We start from the raw sequence: 24,713 nt of genomic DNA, 5'->3' as shown, positions 1-24,713 counted from the left end.
CGGGAGGGCATCTCAGGGTTCCTCCATTAGCCTCTGTCCTTCGGTGACAGCCCAGACGATTTATATACCCGGCTGGCTGTGGCCGTATGTTATCATAACCTGGGTCATTTCCTCATTTAATACTGCCCATAAACTCCAATAAAACTGTCCTAGAGCCCAGTGGTCCAGGGGGAGAAGGAGGGACACTAGGTTTGGAAGGGTTGGAGAGGGGCTGGGGCTGAGGGTGGGTAGAAGGTGAGAGGTAGCCGATGCAGATTGAAGGACTCAAGCCTACCACCCAGGGGGCAGCTGAACCAAGCGCCACCTGATGGGTGCCTTGCTTCCTTTCCTGTCCCTACCTCTGGCTGCAGTGTGTCAGATCCTCCCCAAGGGGGTGGTTGCTGTCCTGGGACCATCATCCAGCCCGGCCTCCAGCTCCATCATCAGCAACATCTGTGGGGAGAAAGAGGTGAGTACTGGGCTGGGTTGAGGGGATATCTGCAGGCTAAAGCCTGGGCCTGGGCCCCATAGGGATCATGGATTTGGAGGGGCCGGAAGGGCCCATCAGGACTGGGTTGGGCATGGCATGGTGGCGTAAGACTGTAAAGCCAGTTGTTCAGGTAGCTGAGGTAGGAGGGTCACAGGTTCAAAGCCAGCCTCAGCAACTAAGCCAGGCCCTAAGCAACTCAGGGAGACCTTGTCTCTTTTATGGCTCAGTGGTAGAGTGCTTGCCTCACATGTACAAGGCCCTGGGTTCGATCCTCAGCACCACATAAAAATAAATAAATAAAACGACATAGTCCTCGGTTGAGCTCACTTTGCTCCAAATTATTTTAATAGGGGAGCCTCAGGGGAGATGTTTGATAATGGGATTTTCAAGCTGAGCTCCTGATTCTTAAGAGTCCCAAGGTGGTGTCTCCAGTGGCCTCTTGGTGATGGGGTGGAGAGGCTGGTAAGTGGTGGTGGGGAAGGAGGCTAAGAGGACAGAAGTCTGAGCCCTCCAGTCCACGTGGCCAGCTCTGTGGTGATCTGTTCATCCATTGGGATTCTGGGGTAGAATGCCTTTAGGGGAAGGCACTGCTACATTTTATTGCAAAATATAAAGTTTGAAAGCCTCTATTTTATATTTCTTGAGAAAAGGGGTTTTATTCTGTGTTCTTCCCTCATTCACCGATTCCAGCGTCTGGTCTACTCCTTCAGGCAGGACAGTCTTCCTGGGCGGGGTCGGGGAGCTCCCAAAGTATTGAGGTGCTTTCCTCTGGTTCTAGCTCCAAGAGAGAATAATGTGGGAGGGGCAAGTTTCTGAGCACCAGCGCCTCCCTATTCTGTCCACTCTCCTCTCCTTCTTCCCTGGAGAAGATGGACTTGGAACTTCTGAGAGTCTCTGTTGCTGGCATCTTTCTACGTCCTTCCTGGAGTCCGCCAGTCCTTCCCCTTCAGCTGTATCTGGGAGATGGGCAGCAGGTGGCCCCTTAACCCCTCTCTGCTCCTACGGCCTTCCAGCCAGGTCCTTGGGGGCAGCTGCAGCTTGGTGCAGAGGCGCAGGAGGGGCCAGGGGAGGAGCCTAGGGAGAAGGCAACACCTTACATCTGCGTTAGAGACCTGGAGCCTCGGGTTTCCAGAAGCTTCACTTCTGGCAGGTCCAGCTCTTGGAAATAGGAGGGGACACCCCCTAACTGACAGACTGGATGCCTCCCCAGGAAGCCACCCCTGTAGAAACGGGGAGCTGTGGATAGGCTTCTGCCTGCCCCACATCCTCCTGGAAGCTACTCCCTTGAGGTTATGATCAGAGGGCTTGGGAGTCCCTGAGCCTTTGTGCAGAATATTAATCCTCCCTGTTTGATGAGCCCTAAGAATTGCTATCAGCACATTTGGGTGCCTTGCAGCCCCAGCCTGGTCCCAGGTGGTCTTGCTCCTCCAGGGGCAGGCTTGCCCTTCTGGCCTCCCACTGGGGCCATGCTGACAGCTCCCCATCCCCTTCCCCTCCCACACCTAGAAGAGGACTCTGGCCAGCCCAGGGCACAAAGCAGCTTCCGTCCCTCTCAGTCCCTTCCAGCATCTTACTGTCCTCAGTCCAGGAGTTTCGCTTGATACTTAATTGAAATCTTTCTGCCATGTTCCAAACAATAGCTCAGATATGTGGCAGGTCATTATTTCAGCGGTGGCTCTGATCTTCACCAGCCGAGGTCGCCAAGACTTCTGCTTCCCATTTTCTCTCTCTCTCTCTCCCTTTCTTTTCTCTTCTCCCCCATTTCTTTCTTCATTGGCTCTTTCTGTCCTCCCCACAAACCCACTTGAACATGACCTCCTCGTGGGAGTCAGTGGCTCTTCATCTCAGCCAGCAGATCCCTCAGCTCCATTTGGCCTTTGGGGCCCAAGGCTGAGCCCCTCATTTGCAATGTCCCACCTTGGCTCTGTGCCAGGGACCAGCCTGCCAGGCTGCACTGCCCAGGGAGCCGCCAGACGGTCACCCCTCCTTTGTCTGGTCGTGTTCCTTCCCGAGCCACCTTTCCTCTCTGTTCAGATTATGCATTTCTTTTAATATTTTATGAGGCCGAACAGCCTTCCACCGATTCCCTCTGGCTCTGGGGAAAGCGGTGGACTTCTCACCCAGGAGTCCATCCCTTTAAATGCTGCTGATGTCCCTGCAGCCCTGGCGACTGGCCGCTCTCTGCCTTGATGCTCTCTCTCCACACCTCCAGGACGACTTCCTGGGACGCATTTGCAATTGCAAATCGATTATGGATTGATCTTCTTAGAGAGACAACTGGCAGGACGGGCAGGGTCCTCCCTGGCTGGGCATGCCAAGCAGCTGGCTGCCTGCCCCGCGGCCTTTGCGGTGCCTTGTGCTGGAGACCCCTACAGCTCCCCTTCCCAGGGGCCCCTCCACCCTTGGCCCTGCACTCACAGCTCTGGGATCTCTGTGGGAACTCTGACCTTTGGGGGAGAAAGGAAAGTGGAGGGAGAAAAGGCATTGCCGAGCTCTGAGGATCTGGTGGGAGAGAGCTATTCCCATCCGCTCTTCATCCCGACATCTCATTGAATCTTCCAGAGCTCTTCTTAGGAAGTGCCTCTGGCTGTCTCCGTCTGATTGAAGTGTAGACAGGTTAAGTGGTTTGCCCCCAAATCACACAGCAGGACCTAAATGCAAACCCAGGGCTACAGTCTCCAAAACCTACGCTTCCTTCATCTTCCTGAAGGACTCCCCCACCAAACCAAGACTGGAAACCATGGTTTTGTGGGTCTCCCTAGGGGCTCTGCACTATTGGAGGTGCTTGATGCCCAATGCCCTAACGGGTTAGCTGCTACTGAAAATCAGCAGCCTTCATGGCCACACCAGGAGACCTTTTTTGCCAGAGAAGCTCAGATGTCTAAACCAGCCAGCACCCCCGCCCCCCGGCCCAGTCTTGAACTTCATCTTGACCCTCTGTAACCTCTTTTCCTGTCAAGGTGCATTTGTTCTTCATTCGAGATCAACTGTGTGGGATGCAAAGTGTGAGTGGGGAGAAAGGCCCCTTATGACACAGGCCAGCTCCTCTCCCGAGAGTCATCATTCAGGACTCGCTGGTTCTTGTGAGTTCTGTGCCCCTGCTGAACAAAATATGGTCGTGTTCTCTCTGAAGTTCAAGGGCTAACCCTCATTGAATTCAGTAATTCTTCTCTTTTTTCTCTCTCTCTCTCTCTTTTGGCCAAATCAAATCTTTATTCTCCTTCCATTCCAATTTCAGAAGAGTTCTAGTCTCTGGCCAACTTCTCCCCAAAACTTAAAAAGAATAAAGAAGTAGATTTCTTTTCTTTTCTTTTTTTAAATTTTAGGTACCAGGGTTTGAACTCAGGGGCACTCAACCACTGAACCACATCCCCAGCCCTATTTTGTATTTTATTTAGAGACAGGGTCTCACAGCGCTCTTGCTGAGGCAGGCTTTGAACTCACGATCCTCCTGCCTCAGTCTCCTGGGCTGCTGGGACTATAGACGTAAGAAGTAGACTCTTACATGGACAATCACAGCTCCCAGACTCCTGGCAGCACAACCTCTGGGCCAGGCAAGGCAAAGAAAACTTCTGTAACCATTTCTAAATAATCTAGTCTAGAATCCAACCAAGTCACCATCAGAAAGTTCTTCCTGCTGTCTACTTTCAACCTTACTGGCTTTAACATTGGGACAAACTCCCCCTCCCCTTCAGCTCCTCAGCATAGGGTGACAAGGATGATCCTGGCAGAGTAAAATCAAGGTGGCTGGCAGCTTATTACATTTTAACTTCCCTATTACATACCAGATAGCCCAAGCTGACAATAAAGCAGACACTGCAGCCTGTTAATATCTCTTTCCCAGAAAGAGAGGCAGAAGGCAGGGAAGTGCCTCTCAGAAATGTCAGCAATAGATGCAGACAGAAGCCGACACTGTCCTAATGAAACCAGAGCAGGTATTTATTCACAGGAATCCATCCAGAGGCTTCTCCATGGTTTCTCTAGATGCCGGGCCTCGGTCCCCACATATGCACAGGGCCCCTCCTGCCCTGCTGTCGCCCTGGACATTCACCCAGGACGTTGGTTGGGAGCTGGTTTACACACCTGTCGACTGGGCTAAGGGGCTTCTCTCTTGGTCCCCAGGGGAGTGTTCCTCTCTTCTGCCATCTCTGCTCTGCTTTAGTAACTACAAATAAAATATTATCAGGGCCAGGATTTCAAGACCCATTTGTCTCTGCCCAGCAGAAGGCCCTTCTTCTGAGGATAAAACCTCTTCTTTTTCCTTCCCAGTTTGGCAGACCCAGCTCCCAGCTCCCCCGTATCTTTACACAGGTCTCTGGCCAAAAGGTTCCTGGTGGGGTCCTGGCGGGGATGCCATCTTGTCTCCCTCCCCCACCCCTGGACCCCTGTGCTGGGTCCTGTGAGCTCCAACTCTGCTGGTGTGCACACAGGGTCGTGTCCGGGGACCTTCCCTCCACAGCCTGGTCCGCCCCTCATCCTTCCCTTTTTACTCACTCATTTTGGATGCTCCTTGCTGCCCATTTTTGCTCCTCCTGCCAGGTCCCTCATTTCAAAGTGGCCCCAGAGGAATTTGTCAAGTTCCAGTTCCAGAGATTCACAACCCTGAACCTGCACCCCAGCAACACCGACATCAGCGTGGCTGTAGCTGGGATCCTGAATTTCTTCAACTGCACCACCGCCTGCCTCATCTGTGCCAAAGCAGAATGTAAGTGTCCCTAGGCTGGATCCGCCTCTAACAGGTGGGTGGATCCTGTTGATCCTCTCCTGGCTCCCTGTGCCCCTGGCTCCCCCACCAGGAAGGGAGGTCTCTCTCAGATCCCAGGCTGATAACCAACAGGTTCAGGTGTTCGTCCACGTGTACACCTGTGTGCGTGTTGGTGTGTGTGTGTAAGACAGAGAAAGAGCCCGTGGTCCAGGTGTACCCTTTGCCAGGACTCCCTGGACATGGCCAGAACAGAAAGGAACTAGGTTAGAGGGAGACTGGCCAATTGCCAAACCTTTTTGCATCTGCAAACTCAATTCCCACATTTTCAGCCTCATTGTTAAGGAGATACAAAGAGAGAGAGAGAGAGAGAGGGAAAATATAAATTGAATGCATTTGTACTTGATGGGTTGAAGAGCTTCTTCCCCTGGAGAGCAGGTTTTGCTGATGGAACAAGGTCCAAGGTCAATTCCTGATAAAGCATTTTTTTTTCCGCAAATGCAGGCTTTGGAAATGCACTTTCTGTGACTCTCAGACAATTTGTGACATAAATTTAGTGTTTATGAGATTTAGCTAATTTAAGCCCACGCCTCCCAGCAAATTGGAGCGTCTGTGTGTTTCTGCAGCTGCACCCACATGCGGTCAACAGGTGCCGGGCACTGGCTTGCACTGGGAACCAGTGCTTGAGCCTGGTACCTGTGGCCTGCCCGGCTTTTTTACCCTGCAGGTCTTCCTGGGCTGCACTGGTAGAGATGCTCCATCTTGGAGCCGGGCTCCCTTCTTTACCTTCTCAGAACTACTCAGAGTTCTCAAGTCTTCCCCGCATCCTGGAATCCCGAGGGCACCCAAAAACAAAAGCCCCCTCCCCATGATGGTCAGGACCACCTATGTCAACACCTGTGTGCCTGCTTGCCCCGGCACGTGTATTCATTCATTCATTCGACACAATTCCATGGGGTCTTTACTTTGTGGTACTCAAGAAACAAGTCACTGAGGCCCAACTCTATGCTTTATGTGTACCTTGTCTAATTATTACAACCACCCAGTGGTTTGGGAGGTGTTGGGATCCCCATCAGAGGAAGTTGAGACCAGAGAGGTGCAGTGACTTGCCCAGGGTCACACAATTTGAGTAGCAGGGCCCACACTCAGATGTCGGTCCTCTTGCTATGTGTCCGGAACTTCTTCCAGAGCTCTGGAGTGGAGGCAGAGGAGACGTGACCCTGCCATTGGTGGGAGAAGGCACCCAGTAGTTTGTGGTCAGTGTCAAATGTGCTATGTGGCTAGTCGAGGAGCCATCCTGAGCACAGGGTGACAGGAAGGGCTTCAGGACCAGGGCAGGGCTTCAAATGGGGCTTGAAGGATCACGAAGATCTTAGTCAGTGGAGAAGTGAGATAGAGTGTGCCCGACGAGGGGGGGAGGAAGCAGGCCTCTGGAGCTCAGAGGCTCTACTGAAGTGGAAAGCGCCTGCGGAAGGGGCGGGGACCCTTGAGTGGCAGGTGAGGGAGCGTGGACTTGGTTCTGCATCAACTGTAGGGACTTAAGGCCTCTCCCCTAGGAATGTCCTCTGGGTAAAGGCCATTCCAATCATAGGCCCACCCTCAAGGAACAATTAGTTTGGGGCACTAGTTTTGGGAAACCTGAATCAGACCCAAGGATCTGGGGACTCTCAGGCTTGGAAACAGAAAGGTGGTTTCGGGTCTTTTTCAACAAGCAGCTCCTAAGAGGAACCCATGAGGTGGGCACGTGCAAGAGCAGGCCAGTCCTTCACTTAGTCAATCAACAGGTATTTATTTACTGGCCATATTTTATGTGCCAGGCTCCGTGCCAGGCTCTGTGAGAGACAGAAGAACAGCACAGTGTCTTTTCTCAAAAGTGAAGCAGCCTTGTTGGAGATCAGGCAGGACCTTTGCACACGAAGCAGTCAGGACAGTGAAGGATGGGTCTGAACTCCTAGGGAATGCAGGTGCCCTGGAGACCGGGGTCCACGGAGGGGGCTTGGCAAGAGCTCAGTGAATAGAGACTCCAACCCCTTTGTTTATAAAAGAGGAGACCGAGGGTCAGAGAGTAGCTCGACTTCTCCAGGGTGCCATAATGAGGAAGTGGTCCAGCTGGGATTTGGCCCCGGTTCTCTGGATCATAGTCCCATACACCATCAGCATTACACCAGCATTTCTTAAACTGGGCTCCCCCGGGGTTCTGTTGACCAGTGCAGTAGCTCCAAGTCACTCGAGACTCTTTGAATTTAAATCTGAATTCATTAAGATCAAATAAGACTAAAAATCCAGTTCCTCATCCTGACTGGCCACACATCAAGTGCTCACCACCTGTACGTGGCCGCCGCTCTGTACTGAACAGCCCAGGTACACAACAGTCCCATCGCGGCAGAGAGCTTACCGTACAATACCGCGTTGATGATGAGTGCTGCAGGGGCGAAGAAGAAAGTCTGGGGAGTCCTCCATTCTGTTTCCGCTTCCTGCAGATCACAAGGCACATTAGCATGGACCCTCTGAGATGTCCCGTGGCCAAACCAATTATTTACCTCATTGTCTTCCAAATGGGTTTGCCTACAAGCCCCGAAAGAATGCTGATGGAAAACTGCACAGGATGCTAGCTATTAAGAGATAGAAGGCAAGGACAAGGTTTTCCTTCAGTCTTCTTCTGCTGGGCACAATGGCTCACCAACCTGCCAGGAAGTTCTTTCTTTTGTCCAGCCACCATTCCCTCTTGCTTTTAGTTTGAGTTCTCTTTCCTCTGCTTCAGCTCTCACTGGGCTTTAGGAAATGAGTTGCTCTGTTAAAACGTGTACAAGTCACTAAGCACTTGGCTAGATACCCTTGCCTCTGGCCCAGGACTCTTTCTCTTAGAATTATGACCTTGCTTGACATTCAAACAGTTCCTTGTGGAGGACAAATCACTTTGCATTTCTGTGTTCCCTTTTGACCTCCTCCTCCCCAGTCTTGCTAGAGCTGAGAGAACAGGCCTGGAGCCTTGCAGGGACTTAGATGACACCATGGGTTCCATGGAAAATCCAGGACTCTGCCTCAGGGGCTCTGACCCTCAGTTGGGGCTGCCTCCTCCACACAACATCCTGTCCCGGCCATGATCCCAACAAACAACCCAGAGCAGTGCCTGAGAGCGGAGAAGTTCTCAGGCAGAAAGGCTGTCCTGGAGGAGGTGAGGCTGTCTGTCCAGGCCCAGGGGAGGCAAGGCCACCCCCCGGGGCTCAGCAGCCACCGCACACTGCTCTCCTGCTGCTGCTGCTGCTGAGGGTCTCTGTCCCACCTGCCAGGGCCAGGGGAAGGAAGGCGGAACAGAGCCGGGAAGTTCAAGGGCAAAGGAGATTAAAAATCTAATCAAAGAACAGGGACTGAGGGGAGTGGGGCTCAGGGCTCTGAAGGAGACTCTCTTCCATCTTCCTTATTAATGCAGGGCCAGGAGGTGCTGCAAGCAGAATTAGGGACAGGAATCTAATTCCCTTTCTCAGCCATCAAAATCAGGCGTAGCGGAGATCATTCCGTGGGGAATCTTGCCACTTATCCTCCTGTTTCCCAAAAGTAGATTTTTAATAAGCAGGTTTTAGACCAAGTAGAGATATATTGTGAATCATATTATTTTTTCTTTAATGAGAAAAAAAATGAGGACATCTGCAAGTCCCCGTTTCTAAGAGGCTGGCGAGGAAGTGAGTGAGTGGCCCGATGTGGTGGTCCTGGGAACCCAGGAGCTGGTGTTTGGGCTTCCAGGGACAGCGAGCACCTGCTGGGCTCCCCGGAGGGTCTGTTTGGTTGGGCCGCCTGGTGAGACCTTCAGGATGGCCCAGGGCCACAGGTGGGCCACGCTGCGTGTGCCCTCGCAATGGCTGTTCTTCACCTGCGTTTTTTACAAATTGGCTTTGGTGTTTCTAAGTCCTTTTTATGGCTCTGGGCCCTGTGTCCCCACATCTTGTGCCACTTATTCACTACCTGTGTGACCTGGGGGCAGTGACTTCACCTCCCCCCGGCCTCTGCTGTCTCGTTTATAAGGCAGGGATCATGGCACCTCCCTCCCAAGGTGGCTGAGGGGACATACGCAGAGTGGCTAACACGGTGTCCACACTGAGGGGGACACTGGCTACACAAGTTTTCCTTCACTGGATCCCTTTGAACGAGCCTGGCTGGGACCTGGAGCAAAAGTGAGCCGCCATTTGGTGTGATCCTCCTTCCATCCCTAGGTTCCCCAAACACAAGTTGTGGGAGCAGAGAGATTTGAACTCCAGGAGGTATCACTCCCAGGGAAGACATGTTGCCCAAGAGAAAGACACAAGATGGTGGAGTAAAAAGAGCCATCTTTGGAGTCAAACTGAGCTGTGGCACCATTTAGGAGCTGTGTGATGTTGAGCACGTCACTCCACCTCTCTGAGCCTTCATTTCCTCTGTGTGATAGGGGAATAAGGCCGTTGGGGTAATGGGGAAGGAAAGTAACTGGGCCCAGAACACAAGCCACATTTAATGACTGTTTTCCATCCTGCAACCTTGGTGGAGGCAGCGGTGGTGGAGCATGGAGCAGTAGGGTATGACCCCCAGGCCCCTGCGTGAGAGTAAGGGTGGCAGTAGTGGGCTTTCCCCAGGCCACCCCCAGGAGGCGCTGTGGGAGGCCTTTGGCTCAATGTGAACCCTCACATCTGAACCCTGAGGAGGATACAAGGGAGGAGCTGCGGTCCCATGGCCACCTGAGTGGTGGGTCAGGAGCAGGGCCTTGGAGTCAGAGCCTGGGTGGGATCCCGTCCTGTACCCCGGCTCCTCCAGCTGTGACCTCAGGCCCTGGAGCCCTCCTGCCTCCGGTGTCTTTCCTCAGGCAGTCGTGAGGGAGGGCCTGGTCAGCCATGAAAGTAGACCGAGCCTGGGCCACACTGCGGGGTACCCAGAGCGGGGGATGCCTGCCGCCCTCGCTGGGAACGCTCACCTTGACATCGAGTTCTTCCCACGCCCGTCCTTGCCATCGGAGAAGGGACATCAGGGCAGCTCCAGGCAGCCCCAGGCAGCCCCAGGCAGCCCCCAGCCCCTCTGCCCTCCCTCCGTCCTCCCCTGCCTGCCTGCTCCGGGGCCAAGCTCAGCTGTGAGGTGGGTCAAGACAGAGGAGCAGGTGGCGGGGTCAGTGGCATCTGGCAGGTGAATTTGTTCTGTGCCCCTCTCTGCCTTGGACCAGGCCCTGGCCAACACGCGCCCAGGGGAGCACAGGGTCAGGGAACATCGGCGTCTTCCCAGGGCCAAAGCTCTACATCGAGGGAACCAGGCGGCAGAGATGGAACGAGGCCACTTTATTTTTTTTTAATACAGGGGTCCTCTGTGTCCCCCGCAGACCCGGCACTTGAGCATTTGTGTCCTTGTCCTGAGGTTGTGTCCGACCCTGGCTGTGCCTTTCAGGGCTTCCCTGTCCTCCTCCTGCCCCTCCCTGTTTTAGGGAGGCCCCTGCCCCCGTTCCAGAATCCAGCCTTGCTCCCTCCTCCCAGAACAGCTGGCCTGCTGGGCTCTCATCGATCCACCCTGCTACTCCTGAGTGAGGCTAATAGGTTCCCCAGGTCCCTCTCCACCTTAGACTTGGCAGGCAACTGCTGCCGGGCCAGCGGTCTGCCCTGCGGAGAGAAGGTTGGCGGGGGGGAGGTGGAGGGGCTCAAGAGAGCAGATTTGCACCCCTCAGATGGCAAATGCCCTTGGTAAATCCCTTAGTTCCATTAAACAGAGGTGAGGAGAATGACAATTTGCACCGAAACACCTAATATTCTTAACATAATCAAACCACACTTTCTCCTTGGCAAATTTCTTCCACTGCCTAGAATTTAAAAGTCTCCTAGTTGATTCACAGAATTAGGGAGTCTCTGGGCTGGAAAGACATCAATGTTTTTCTAGTTCAACCTCCCATGCACTGACTGAATCCCCTCTACATCAGTCCTCAAGAGGGGCTGCCCTCTACTTGACTACCTCCCGCCCCGGGGAACTCACTACCTCATGTGTGCCCGAGCAGCTTCACACAGCTCAGACTGAAGGCTCTTCCCTAGGTTGTGCTGTCTCCCTGCAACACCCATCCACTCGGGGTTGCTGGCTTTAGTCCTTGAGGCTGCCAAGAACAAGTCTACCTCGTGACTGCCTTCCGGTGATTCCCAAGGCCAGCAGCCCTTCCTTCAGCTGCTACCCTAGTGACAAGGTGACAGTGCCTGCCAGTTGCTGCTGCTTCCCTGGCCTGTTAGGATGCAGAGTCTCTTTCTTTCCCACAATCCAGTTCGTGCAAGCACTGGGCACCTGTGCCCTGGGGATATGTAGGAATGTTTGAAATGGGATTCCTACCTGTGTTAGCTTTGCATTGCTGCAACAAAACACCCGAGTTAAACAACTTAAAAGGAAGAAAGGTTTATTTTGACTCACAATTTCAGAGGTTTACGTCCATGTCACTTGACCCCATTACTGGTGCTTGTGGTGAGGTGGAACATCATGGCAAGGAACTTGTGACAGAGCACAGCTATTAACCTCATAGGGGCCAGAAGGCAAAGAAAGAAAAAGAAGGGGGCCAGGAACAAATTATATATCCCTCAAGGGCACACCCTCAGTGACTCACTTCCTCCAACTATGCCCCACAGCCTACAGTGTCCACCCTGTCCCAATAGTCCATTAAGTTAGGAGTCAATCAATGAATTAGTCCATTGATGAAGTCAGAGCTCTCATGATCCAATTACCTTTTAAAGGCCTCACCTCTGAACACTGCTGCAGTGGGTTCCAAGCCTTCAACACAGGAGCTTTTGGGGACATTTAAGATACAAATCACAACACTACATAAAACCATGAAAGAACTCATGTATATATTTCTCATTACCATTATATATAACCCACAAATACATGATGATTCCAATTATGATTTTTCCACTTGGCCATGGTGCAGTCCCATACTATGCTGTGAGTCATAGCATCGGGTGCCCGAGATCACCAGGGAAAACGGCCGACACTCTAGCATCCTGTGTTGCTCAGCCAGGATGTTTGATAGGTTACATGCATTCAATATGTTTCCAATTTACGATGTTTTCAACTTACAATGGGTTTATCAACGTAACCCATTGTAAATTGAGGATTATGTGCATGCTATCAAGTGTTGTGTATGGCTTATAACCAAAGCTCCTGTTTTGAGGGTTAGATGATAAATCCTGCAAGAGTTGGGAGAAGGGAGAAGTAGGTGAGATTGGAGAATGGAGAGAAGTTTTCAGGGAGGAGATGGGGTGACGGGTGTTTGGGGGAAGAATGGGAATCAAGATTTGTTCAGCCCATTCTAGGTGACGGGTGCCCTTGAGGTCCTCCTGCTAACCCTGCCAGGCCACCATTCTCCTGATTTCACACACAGGGACACAGAGGCACAGAGGAGCGAGGGCATTGCACTCTGACCTGCCCAGCCGTGGGAGTTGCAGTCACCTCCCAATGCTGTGTTTTCTTCTCTGTCCCCGGTGCTCTCCAGGTTGGGCTGAGGAACAGCTTGCTGAGGGGTGGGCCGGGGAGGGCTGCCCACCTCCCCGAGGACCCACTGCCCTTCTCTCCTGCATGTCCCCGCCCTGCCTCTCTGCACACACAGAGTGCTGGGCAGGATTAGGAACCCTGCTGTTTTTGTTTAAAGGGCAGCCAAGGGCCCCAAGGAGGTGTCAGACAGGGGATTGAGCCGAGTGTCTGGGGTGCTCTCTCCCTGGGAGCTTAGTGTACCTGCCAGTTTTAAAGGGATGAAGGGTCCCTGGGCTGTCTCTGTCAGACATCACCATGCTGAGCATAATCCTGCTCTCAAGCCCCGGCTTCCCTGTCTCGTCCCACTGAATTTCATTGCCCATCTGAAGAATCCCAAGGGTTTTGGCCTCGTTCCCAGCCAGACTCTGAAGATTCTCTGTGCTGCACACAAGGACCTGTGGAGCTGGCCCTCCCGAGTGTCTCTCCAGCAGTGGGGCTGCCATAACCCCAGCACGCACAGGAGACCCTGAGGCCCCAGGAGGCCAGCTCTGTGGCCTCTCCTGGCCTCCTTATTAAAAGTGCCTTTGGGTCAGGTGTTCCGACTTTTGTCCAGGTGACGGTTTGCTTTTGGCATCGTGTTTGAAAGGAAGCTGTGGTGAATACCGCCATCATCTCACTTGTGAGGCAGAATGAGGCAGCCCCACAGAAAACCAAGTGAACTCAAACCGCCAAATAAAATAGGGACGTGATTCACACTTGCCCTTGGTATAGGTGCCATCCTGGACTCTGAGCTCCCAGGGGTGGGGACCTCATCCACCCATCTCCTCTGCCTTATGTCTGTCTTCATGGTGCCTGCCACTTAGGACAGGTCAGTAGTAAGCAGTGGATATACGCCAGCTTCTCTCCCTTCTCTGTGTGGTCCTGCGTCAGAATGGGCGTAAGTAAATGCAAGAGAAACGAACTTGAGATGGCACAGCCCACTCCTGGCCCGTTCCCCGGTCCTCACCCTCTTATGCCATTTCACAGATGAAGAATGAAGCCGTGAGGTTAGAAGATGGGAACCGGTGCTGGGGGGCTGTCAGAGGCAGTGCAGCATTGCAGGTCTCTGTGGGGGCCCTCTTGGGGGCTGAGAGGAAAGGCCAGTTCCACGTGGTGACGTGCCCAGCGGGGCTACTGAAGCCTCTTTGTAAAGATCTAGCCCTCCCAGGGCTTCTGCCTCCCTGCCCTTTCTCAAAACCAGGGACAGGATGATTAGGGTTTCAGTGTGTTAAAACAAAAAGACCCCAGCCCCCAACAAGTTGTATCCTCTGTCCCTTCATTCCCAGACGCACTGTCCCTCACCCCCAGGTACTATGCCTGTTGCTACCTGCTTGATTTGTCCTAGGGGGTGGCCTAGTCTCATGGGAAGAAGGTTGGAGGCACATCAGAAAATGAGAATTCGGGTTCCACCGGTGTCCCTGCATTCATGTAACTTAGACAAGCTGTGCCCTTTCTCTGCAACATGAGGAGGTGGATGGTAGCTTTTTTAATGTGCCCTCCCACTATATTATCTTTTGGACCTCAAGATTCAGAAGGGTGCAGGAAAGAATCTTCAGGGTTCTCTATTCAACACACCGCCAAATGGGCCAGCGTAGAAACAGGCAGTTTGGGGACCAGGACTGGCAGTTCATCCACAGCATGTGAGCTGAGTTGCTCACCCTCCTGCCTCTGTCCTCCTCTGAACTCCTGGTATCATGATATTCCATGGATTTCTGTGAGGACTTACATGAAATCAGTCATGTAAAAATTTTAGCACATTAGCTGGAACATAAAGGTTCAGTAAATGTTACTCACGTCATTGCTCGGGGAACAAATGCCCACACTTCTCTTTCCATTGGGATTGAGACCACTGCTTTTCTGGACAGTAACCCTCTGGCTACACATCTACCCTACCCCTGGACTATCTTTTCAGAGCCAAGGCAGAATTAGCACACACTCCTCTCAGTGATATCATTCTGGGCTCTTCTTCCTACCACTGCCCCAAGCAGCCAATAGCTGGGGGTGGAGGGTGGAAGGAGAGTCCTCAGCAAAAGATTCCCTTTTTTTCCATTTTGTTCTGGGCCCCGATTCTTGCCTGCTGGAGTTAGTTCAAAGCCTGATCTCTTATGATCATCATAATGCCTGTCTTAATGCAGCCAGGAGGCTCTGAGGAGTTCAAAGGGTTTTGCCAGGCCTTTTTTTTTTTGGTCTGGAGATCTTGAGGGAACCGCTTCTCCACCTCTAAAATGCAAACAGAAGCTTTTCTAGAGCCTGATGTCCCTTCATGCGGTTTCCAGGGTCCTAGTGCTTCACATGCTCCCTAGTTTGGAGTTCACACACCCTGAGGCTCCTGCTGCTGTGATTCTCACTTCTCAGATGAGGAAACCGATACCGAGATAACTGACAGGTGAAAACGTCCTAGAAGTGGGGAAAGAGACCCTGGCTGGGTGGCCTCTGAACCCAGTTCTCAGCCCCTGGGCACACTGCTTAGAGGGAAGGGTTGGGGACTCTCACCCCACCTGACATTCCAAGCAGGCCATTCTCCAGGGAGCTGGGGACAATGGGAGCTTAGGACATTCTTTTTATTTTAGATGGGATAAGAGAGGCCAAGAAACCTGCTCACGTCATGATATAGCTCCTTAGCACTAGCCACAACCCTACTTCCTGCCCAAGTCACTGTGTGTCCTGTGTATGCCCAAGCATCTGTTGGGGCAGGTCTGCAGAGCCTCAGGGACTTCCTCCTCTCTCCCTCTCCAGGCCTTTTAAACCTAGAGAAGCTGCTCCGGCAATTCCTTATCTCCAAGGACACACTCTCGGTCCGGATGCTGGATGACACCAGGGACCCCACCCCGCTCCTCAAGGAGATCCGGGACGACAAGACAGCCACCATCATCATCCATGCCAATGCCTCCATGTCCCACACCATCCTCCTGAAGGTGGGAGCCGGGCTGGGTGGCTGGTGGGCATCCTTCTGTCTCCTCCCTCCAGCATCCCTGCTCCCTGGCTGTTCTTCAGCCCTGGGCTGGATTGAACCCTGACCAGCCTCTCTGTGCTCCTCTTTGAATGGATGGTTCCTAAAAGTTGAAAGGAGAAAACAGGGTGATGGGTGATGCCCTAAGAAATATCTAACAGCTGGTGAGGCGGGACAGCAAGCTTCTAAAACACCAATGCTAGACCTGCCAGGGCCCAGGGGAGAGGTCAGGGTTCCTGGGGGGATCAGGAGTGGGGGTGGTGCACTTGGGGGACTCCAACAGAGACTGCTGGCCAGACGGTATAGAAACAGCTCCACATTTTGACAAGCAGGACTGTCACACCAGTGTGTGTTGCCCTGTCTTTAATCCTGACACCGCGTTCAACAGTTTACAAAGTGCTCCTGTGTAATTTCCCAGTGATGAGGCAGGTGTGTGGTGCTCATCCTATAGCTGAAGAAACAGAGGCTCTGAAGACGAGCAGATTTGTCTGCTGCCAGTCCTGGGAGGGGCAGAGCCAGACTGCTTGGTCTCCTGCCCGTAAGGCAGGAAGTTTCCCCGATGCTCCCCAAGACAGGGGGCAGCTACCTGGCCCTGAGTCAGAGCATACACCCCTGGGAACTAGAACGCATGAGGCAGGCCAGCCCAAGAAAGCGAGAACTCAGGTGGCTGAGGGCCATGGTGGACATGCTGTACACCATTGGGCAGCCGGGGAGTCAGCTGTCACCGGTTCCTGGGCTGGTGGTTGAGGTGGACATACTACCTCAGAGAGAGCCGCCTGCTTCTAGGCCGGCAGGCCGTCTCTTCCCTGGCTCATCAGCAGCTCCCCCAACCTCTCAGGCATACTGGCCTCTTCTAATGCCATTTTAATTGCACATTTAAACACAACCTGCCATCTTCCACTGGGGGAGCCAGGCTCCTCGTTAACCTCTGCCAAGCTGTGAGGACCTGGTGGACACTCAGATGATTGTCTCTTCCTCTCCCTCCCTCCTTCGCTCTTGTCCTCCCCTCCGTGGCTAGTTTTTGTCTGAGACTAAATAAGAGATTTGAATGAGTGTTCCCAGTACTGAGGGCTGTCCCTTCAGCCCGTTGCTATAGTAATTTTCCACAGCACCAAGTCACGTCTGTCCATGGTGTATACCCAACGCACACTCTCACACACAGACATGCTCTCCAACACATCATTTCTCTCTTTTCTTTATCTCTTTCTTCTCTCATGTCTGGACCTATCATCAATGAAGTCATTAAGGATGGAAGCTCTTCCCCAGGTCCCAGGAGATGAGAGACACAGGGTGAGGGGTCTTTCTCAGGGAAGGTAGGAGGTTCGCTTAGTAGTTCAGTGTCCTCCAGCCCCCATGTGGAGAGTGTGCCTGAACAGCCCTCAGGTGGGAGCCTTAGAGGGCAGACCCCTGCCCCCGAATGTTCTGTGGCTCCTAACATACGAAGTTGGGCTCCCCTATCCAATACTATATGACTAGTTCATTGTTGACATTTTGGAAAGTACAGAAAGCACATAGAAGAAAATACAAATCATTCATAATCCCATCCCTGGAGTTAACCATTCCTAAATTTTGATGTCTCTTCTTTCTGTTTCAGTCACATTCCCCGCCAGATTATTGCACAAACATTTTTTTTTCTGTAAATTGCTTTTTAAAAAACTTAATTATGAGCTATGTATTTTGCCCATGTTGTAAAATATATTTCTACCAATATTTTAATGGCTGTGCCATTTCCTATCATATAGACGTCTCGTAATTTATTTAACCATCCCCTTATTGCTGGAGAGATGGGTTGTTTCCAGTCTTTTGCTATAATAAATAGTTCTGGGTTGCACATCTTTGTACATAAATCTTGATGCAGTTCATGACTATTTCCTCTGTGTAAATTTCTAGAAGAGGAACACTGAATTAAGGTGTGCATGTTTTTAAGGACATTGAGATGATTTGCCAGATTGCCTGTTGGAAATCTGTTAACAGTTTACACTTATATCAGCAGCATGTAGGTATCTTATTGTACCTTGCCAATACTAGAAATTGTCATTACAAATGTTTTGTGGGTTGTCTTTTTGCTTTTGTTTTTAGGGTTTTTATTTGGTTGGGATTTTTAATTTTGCTTTTGTGGTCATGATTTCAAAGAAAATTCTGCCTGTAGTGACCTCATTAGCAAACAGCTCTGCTGGTGCCTGTGGCCATCTTTCCTGATACCCCTTGACCTAAGCTTCTGTGTCTTTGCAGCCAAACTGATCAATGAGCAGTGAGTTTCAGGAAAGCCTCTTCTCTTTGTTCCTATTGGACATCCTGCTGGTCCCAGGCAGGCTGGCCTGGCCTCCCTCTGCCCTGGGGTTCTCTGTTTCTCCCTCCAGGGGGCATCCATAGAGCCTTCGTGGGCCTAAAGGAAGATGGACTTGGTGTGGGAAATGGGGTGTGCAGAGTGCACACGTGGCCTCTGGGAGCCCCAGAGTGCGCCTGGGGGCCTGGCCTCAGCTCTTGGCTGTCTCTTGATATCTGGAGGATTTGCAGAGTAATCCCCTACTTTATTGAGCAGCTGTTCCAGCAACAAGCTCTATATTTACCCAGAAATCAGGTCTTAAAAACCAAGGATCTCTTGTCTTTTATCTCTAGGATAGCAGATTTCACAAAATGAATTTTAACCGTCCGACCCCTTGTCGATCCCCACACAGCCCGTTCCTGCAAGCAGTGGGCTCAGGTGGGTCAGGTCCGGCCATCCTCTCCAAGGCAGAGAGGACATGTAGCTTTGCTTGGAGGGAGAAGGAACCTCACCATGAAAGCCTTGAGCTCCGCTGAGCCCCCCAAGTGATCCTGCCCTTGTCACTAAGCCCTGCTGCACTTTAGCTTCCCATTGTGATATGGTGACATAATCCTTAGCCAGTTCCTCCAGGAGCCTGAGCAGGTTCCTGTAAGAATGCTCATAAAGTTTTTGGAGGTCCTTGAGAGATAAACACCACGTACAAGGAAAGTGCAATCATCCCTGGTCTTGTTTCTCCCCCATCCACCTCAACAGTCATGACAAGAACTGTCTCCCAGTGGCCCCGGGCTGTAGGATATATTATGAAAATCTAACCAACTGTCAGGAGGGATGAGGGCCCTGGAGAGAGCCAGGCTCATTATTTACCTGATCTACTTGTCAGTTTCTGTAGCACCTGTCACCCTCAAAGCCGGGCACACTGACAGAGAAGGTTGGCTAAGGGGTATTTCTGATGGGTACAGAGATCAGACAAAAGGGAGGCTGTTCTGAAGTTGCAGTTCCACTGTGAATGAGTCTGCCCGTGTGCTGTGATCAAGGGCAACTGGTTCCTTACTATTAATAAAGGACCAAAGTGGGCAGATGATTTGCTTGTTTCCTAGGTTATTATAGACTCAGAATACTCTTAATGAGTTTCACCTGCATTCTGATGGGGGTGAGGTTCATTCGCACAGTCTCTCTTACCTACGCCATGGCCCTAAAAGATTGGGTGTACAGTTCCATCCATAACATTGTCCTCAAAGGGGAGTAGAGTTTGGTTAAAAGCACTGAAATTAGGCTGCCTAGCTTAGTTTCATCTGTTCCATGTATGAGACTCTTGTATAAGTTATTCAGCTTGTTTTCCTTTTGGTTTCTTCTGTTATGAAATGAGGGTGGGGGAATGTAATCATGCCTCCCCCCCCTCCATGATTGACCCCTATAGAATAGTTTCTAGAGCCTGGTATCTAATGGGTAAATGTTAGCCATTGTTATCATTAATATTTGTGGAGAAAATCATTCTAGGCTATTTTATTATTTGCTTCACTTTATGTAAAGCCACTTTGGTCCCCACAGTATCCCCTTAAATCCATGGGAGTGTACACCAGCTACTGTGGGTGTCATGGCGGGGTCGGGGGATGGAGGCAGGGAGACCTTTAGAGGCCAGTGTTTCTGTGTTCCATCATCCAAGATTCAGGGTAACATAAGAACCTGTCAAGAGATCCCACTTTGCCTGGTGCTGCAGGGTGGTGGCCAGACAAAGGACAGATCCTTGGTGCCCTCTCTGCTCATTTGCTTCCAGTGAGTTTTGTTTTCTTCTCTAATCTCCTTCTCTTTACTTTGCAGGCAGCTGAACTAGGGATGGTGTCAGCCTATTACACATACATCTTCACTAATCTGGTAAGAAGTTTCCACAGCTCACCTCTTTGGTATAGAGAATTGTCAGTGGTCGGGGTTAGTGGGTCCTGATGGGACCTAGGAAATGGGGAGTAAGTGGAGAAATTAAGGCAGAGGAGCAGAAGTCAACTAGAGCCAAGGCATCTTGGAAACATGGGAGTCTGAGAGCCCAGTGGGATTCTCATTCTAATGATTCTTAGCCTCAGAAAAATGGAAATTTGGGGACTTTAATGCCTCCATTTGAATGCCTCTAGCTACTTAGCACTGATACCTTGGGCTGTATCATGATGGATGGGCCTTGCTGGTAGGTCCGGTTACTGACCTGCAGTCCAGTCTCTACATCACCAGCTCCCCATGATAACTCAGAAGTACAACACCGGGGTGCAGAAAGTATACATGTCTTATAGTGGTTTAATTGGATGGACTTCTAGAAGCAATCTTAGCCAAATCCCCTTATTTTGCAGATGAGAAAGCTGAGATCTGTAGAAATTTTACTGAGTCAAGGTTTAAGTACTGGCTTTCCCAAATGCCTACCATGTGCCCTTCAACAAAACACTAAGCTTTGGTGTCTTTATCTACAAAATGGAAGTATGAACAGCAACATCATTGAGCTGTTATAATTTTGAAATCAGAGGATTTAAGGCAGATATCAATTAGTTGAAAGAGCCCTGCTAAGTTAGAGAGCAGAATTCAACCTCACAGCTTGGTATTTTCGACTTTAAAAAGAATAAGCTTACTGAGAAGCAAAGACTTTCTTGCTGAAAGTGTGCAAGAGGGTAATTTAGGAGATGGTGCAGTCTCCTTCCCTGGACATAGGGACTAGATCTCCCTGCGGTGTATAGGAGCCGCCTACCTACGGAGACGGGCGTGGACTCTGAGATCCTTGTTCTTTCCTAGCTGTAGGTGTCCATGAGCAGCCCTTTCTTGGGCTTCTGTGGACTATTAACCTTGAAGCATACAACAGGCCTTTGCTCTCAGAGTTGAAAGAGATCTTAGAGGTTTGCCAGAGAGTCATTCCCCTTTGCTTGAACTCGAGTTTAAATGGCTGGTTCAACACCGTCTCAAAACTGCCTGTGCTATGGTTGGAATTGCTGATTGAAGAAGACCACACTTGTTATGTGTTCATGGCACAACGAACTTTCTCCAAGGAGCACACCTGTGTAAGCAGCTCTTGCATCCAGAAATAGAACCTCACTAGCACCCTGAGGCCTACTTTCACGCCCCCCAAACGTAAAACAGCACGAAGGCCTTGTTTGCCACTTTTTAATTTTTTTACTAACACTGCTGCTGTAAATCAGAGCATTAACATGTAAAAGGGGAGACAAGGATTAGGCTATTCCCAGAGCAATGCAAAAGCATTTGCTTCAAGTAAAGAGGCTCTGGGGCGGCCTGGGCAAGTTGGCAGAAGAGTAAAGAGAGATTAAAGTACAGTTGGGTTCCATTTGGGGAGCCTGGGAGATGGGGAGGAGGAGGGACAAAAGGCAGGCCAGGGTCTGCAGCGCTGTGCCAGCCTGCCCAGGGCAGCTCTCTCCCGCCACCAGGCAGCTGCAGCAGAGGAGGAGAAAGGCTGCAGCCAGGAGTCACCGGGTCGCTTGGCAGGGGGAGGGAAGGAGGCCAGTGGTTTGGAGGGGAATCAGAAATCAGATGGCGCTGGGTACAGTGGCACACTCCTGTAATCCCAGTGGCTCCAGAGGCTGAGGCAGGAGTTCAAAGCCAGCCTCAGCAATGGCAAGGTGCAACTCAGTGAGGCCTTGTCTTTAAATAAAATACAAAAATGGGCTTGGATGTGGTTCAGTAGTCAAGGTCCCCCTGAGTTCAATCCTGAGGAAGGAAGGAAGGAAGGGAGGGAGGGAGGGAGGGAAGGAGGAAGGAAGGAAGGAAGGAAGGAAGGAAGGAAGGAAGGAAGGAAGGAAGGAGATGGAGAAGCTCAACTTAGATTTTTAAGAAGATGTCATTCTACCTGCTCTGACATGGTGGGGATGTTGGCATGTTATCTAGTAGAAGAAGCACTGGCCTGTGACATCAGGGGACTCAGGGTCATGTCCCCACTCTGTCCTGTTCTCTCTGAAAGAGTCAACTCTGCCCTCAGAGCCCCAGTTTTCACATTTTTAAAATGGGTATAACAACCTTACGAGGTTGTTGTGAGGATTAACTGGAATTCTGTAAGTAAAAACGCGCATAAATCATAAAGTACTATATGCTCTGAAGTGCTGTGTTTTTCAACATAGCACTATAATATTTTCAGTTTTCAAAGGACTTTCTTCCTTTTCAGGTGGGCGTGGAGCAGAGAAGCTCCGAGAGATGCCTCAGTCTGAGAGCTCTTTGAACTTGGAATTAACAGGAATTTCATAGTTTGTGAGTTTGCAAGGGAGAAAAACCAGAGAATTAATTATATGAGTGATGCTGGTTGAATAATAGTCAAGAAAATAGAAACAGAAGTATTGCATCAAATCAGTGAGAAAATATTCTAAAAGCTCCTCATTAGTGCCTTGGTTTTCTGGAAGCGTCAGGGTGATAGCAAGACTGAAACACTGTTTTGAGCTAGAGAAGGAGGCACTTTATAGAGGGCAATGAGTTCGTTATCTTTTGCATTTATTCAGCTCCATCCCCCAAACACAGATGCCGCCTGAGCCTTGGTTTTTATTTATTTCTTCTCTGCATTCCTTAGGGATCCCCATCATGATCCATCTCTCTGAATTCTGCCACATTGATGCAGTGGGTTCTCAGAATAGTTTTTTTTGAGAACTGGAAGAGGCATGGACCTCAGCTTTAGGTAGATTAGACTTAAAATTCTAGTTTGAATAGATGTTGGCCACGTGATCCTGTGTGAGTTATTTAACCTCTCTGAGTCTTTGTGACATCTTCTGTAAATGGGCACTAATAGTACCTTCTTTGAGAGATAATATACATGCAGCAATTGGTTCTCATATGAATTTAGTAAAGGGGGATTATTTTTTAAAGTCCTAGTTTTGCTTCTCATCAGCTAAAAGAAATGGAAGATACATATTTTGCATGTAATGGCCTGTAAAAGTGACTCCTAAATTGCTGTTTTATTTATTTCCAGAGAATGAATAGATGTAGGTAGTTTGGTTATTGTGCATGACTGAACCCACCATTGCAGGGCTTATTTGTGTCAGTAATTACTGAGTAATTGACCAAGTCCCCATACCTGAGTTCTCATGCAGGCATTAAGAGAGCTGATTGATTTAGGGCATCTGTAATGAATGCATTGGGTTGTCTTCTCTGGATTCCATCAGTTGATTAGCCATTACAAGAGTTGGAACAAAATGATCCATCATGCATCAGACTTGCAAACCGTCAATTCATTGGCCCCCACAGAAGAACTGTCTTTTCCTTTCTCAGGGTCTAGGCAGCAGGGAGAATAAGTGTGCCAGTCCTGGGCCTTGGTTGACAGAGAGGACAAATGTGACAAGAGGAACTGAGTCGGAGGGAGTTGAGGCTACTGGAGGGTTCCCAGTTCTCACTGCCGAGCTGGGGATAAGCTGGATGAACCCAGGGAAGAGCCAAGTCTGTGGGTCAGGAGAAATCCAGCTCAGTAGCACCGTGATGGTGGGGTATCAGACCAAGAGAGAGGTGCTTCCTCAGAGGGGGGAGAGAACCACATGCAGGAACAGATGCTGCCCAGAACAAAGGAGGTGACTGAAGTGTGAAGATGTTCAAGCCCCCAGTCATACGAACGGTGGACAGATGTCCAGGTCTTTTATTTGCATTATCTACTTCAAGGTGGGATTTGGGGGAGTTGGTGCTGGTGTGAAAGGTTTGATCAGTGAAGCAGCTTCCTGCCCCAGTTCCAGGTTCTAAATGGTCAGGACTCATTCCCAGCACAGCATGTCCCTGATTAGTAGGTGAGAATGGCAACTGGTTGAGGCCGGAGCCCAGGAGCAGAGGGGCAGCTTATGAGGTCCAAGTCACAGAACTTGAAAGGCAAATTGAAAGCCAGATGTGCTCTTGGCCAGAGGTCAGGCCTGTGGAGAGGAACTAGGAGGAAGCAAGGCCCGGCTGGCAGTCCAAAGTAAAAGGACAAGAGTTTAGGCCCAAGTGAGACTGGACCAAATAGGGAACCAAGCAAAGCAAGCGAATTACTGCTCAAAGTCACATGTGCAACCCTGAGAACTGGTTCCTGCCCTCATCCAGAGATCAATCAGCCCTTCCCTCCTTTCATCCCTCCCTGTCTCCCTCCTTCTCTCTCTCCTCAAAATTGTCATTTTAACCATTTCTCAGTTTACATTTCCATGGCATTAATACAACTATTACCACTATTTATTTCTTAAATATGTTTTTCTTTGTTTGTTTCTTTCTTTGGCACTAGGGATTGCACTCGGGGGTGCTTAACCACTGCGTCACACTCCCAGCTCTTTTTATTTTTTATTTTGAGACAGGGTCTCCCTAAGTTGCATAGAGCCTCACTATGTTTCTGGGGCTGGCTTTGAACTTCTGATCCTCCTGCCTCAGCCTCCCAAGCTGCTGGACTTAGAGGCGTGTCCACCACTCCCGGCTACTTCTAGAATTTTTTTTCCTCAACCTTAAGAAACTCTGTCTATTAAGAAATAGCTTTCCACACCCTCTTCTCTAGCCCCTGTCAAACTCTGTTTGGTTTTTTTCCCCCTTTTCTCTGGAGTTTGCCTATCCTGGGCCCCCTTTATAAGTGGAGTTACAGAGTATTTCTCCTTTTGTGTCTCATTTATTTCACTTATCATATTTTCTAGGTTCTTCTCTGTCATAGCATGTATCAAAATTTCATTCCACTTTAAAAAAATTTTTTTTAGTTGTTGATGGACCTTTATTTTATTCATTTATTTATATGCAGTGCCATGGATCGAACCCAGGGCCTCACACATGAGAGGCAAGAGCTCTACCACTGAGCCACAACCCCAGCCCTCATTCCATTTTTAAAAGGCATTTTTATTGTGATTAAAATATATATATATATATATATATATATATATAT

General features: G+C 50.4%; 1 protein-coding gene across 2 annotated transcripts in view; it reads left to right on the top strand.

Moving 5' to 3' along the window:
- Grik4 (glutamate ionotropic receptor kainate type subunit 4) overlaps positions 1–24,713 on the top strand; it is a 408,987-nt gene that overhangs the window by 256,513 nt on the left and 127,761 nt on the right. For both annotated transcript variants that reach the window (XM_046438798.2, XM_058577098.1), the window contains 4 exons: positions 351–448; positions 5,009–5,174; positions 15,396–15,574; positions 19,694–19,747. In XM_046438798.2, coding sequence (XP_046294754.2) covers positions 351–448; positions 5,009–5,174; positions 15,396–15,574; positions 19,694–19,747 — 497 coding nt within the window. The remainder of the gene's footprint in view (positions 1–350; positions 449–5,008; positions 5,175–15,395; positions 15,575–19,693; positions 19,748–24,713) is intronic.

The sequence above is a fragment of the Marmota monax genome, unplaced genomic scaffold, assembly GCF_021218885.2.
Source record: "Marmota monax isolate L192 unplaced genomic scaffold, Marmota_monax_Labrador192_F-V1.1 WCK01_AAM20220418_F8-fsc00081, whole genome shotgun sequence".
NCBI lineage: Eukaryota > Metazoa > Chordata > Mammalia > Rodentia > Sciuridae > Marmota > Marmota monax.
This window is presented reverse-complemented; position numbering and strand designations above follow the sequence as displayed.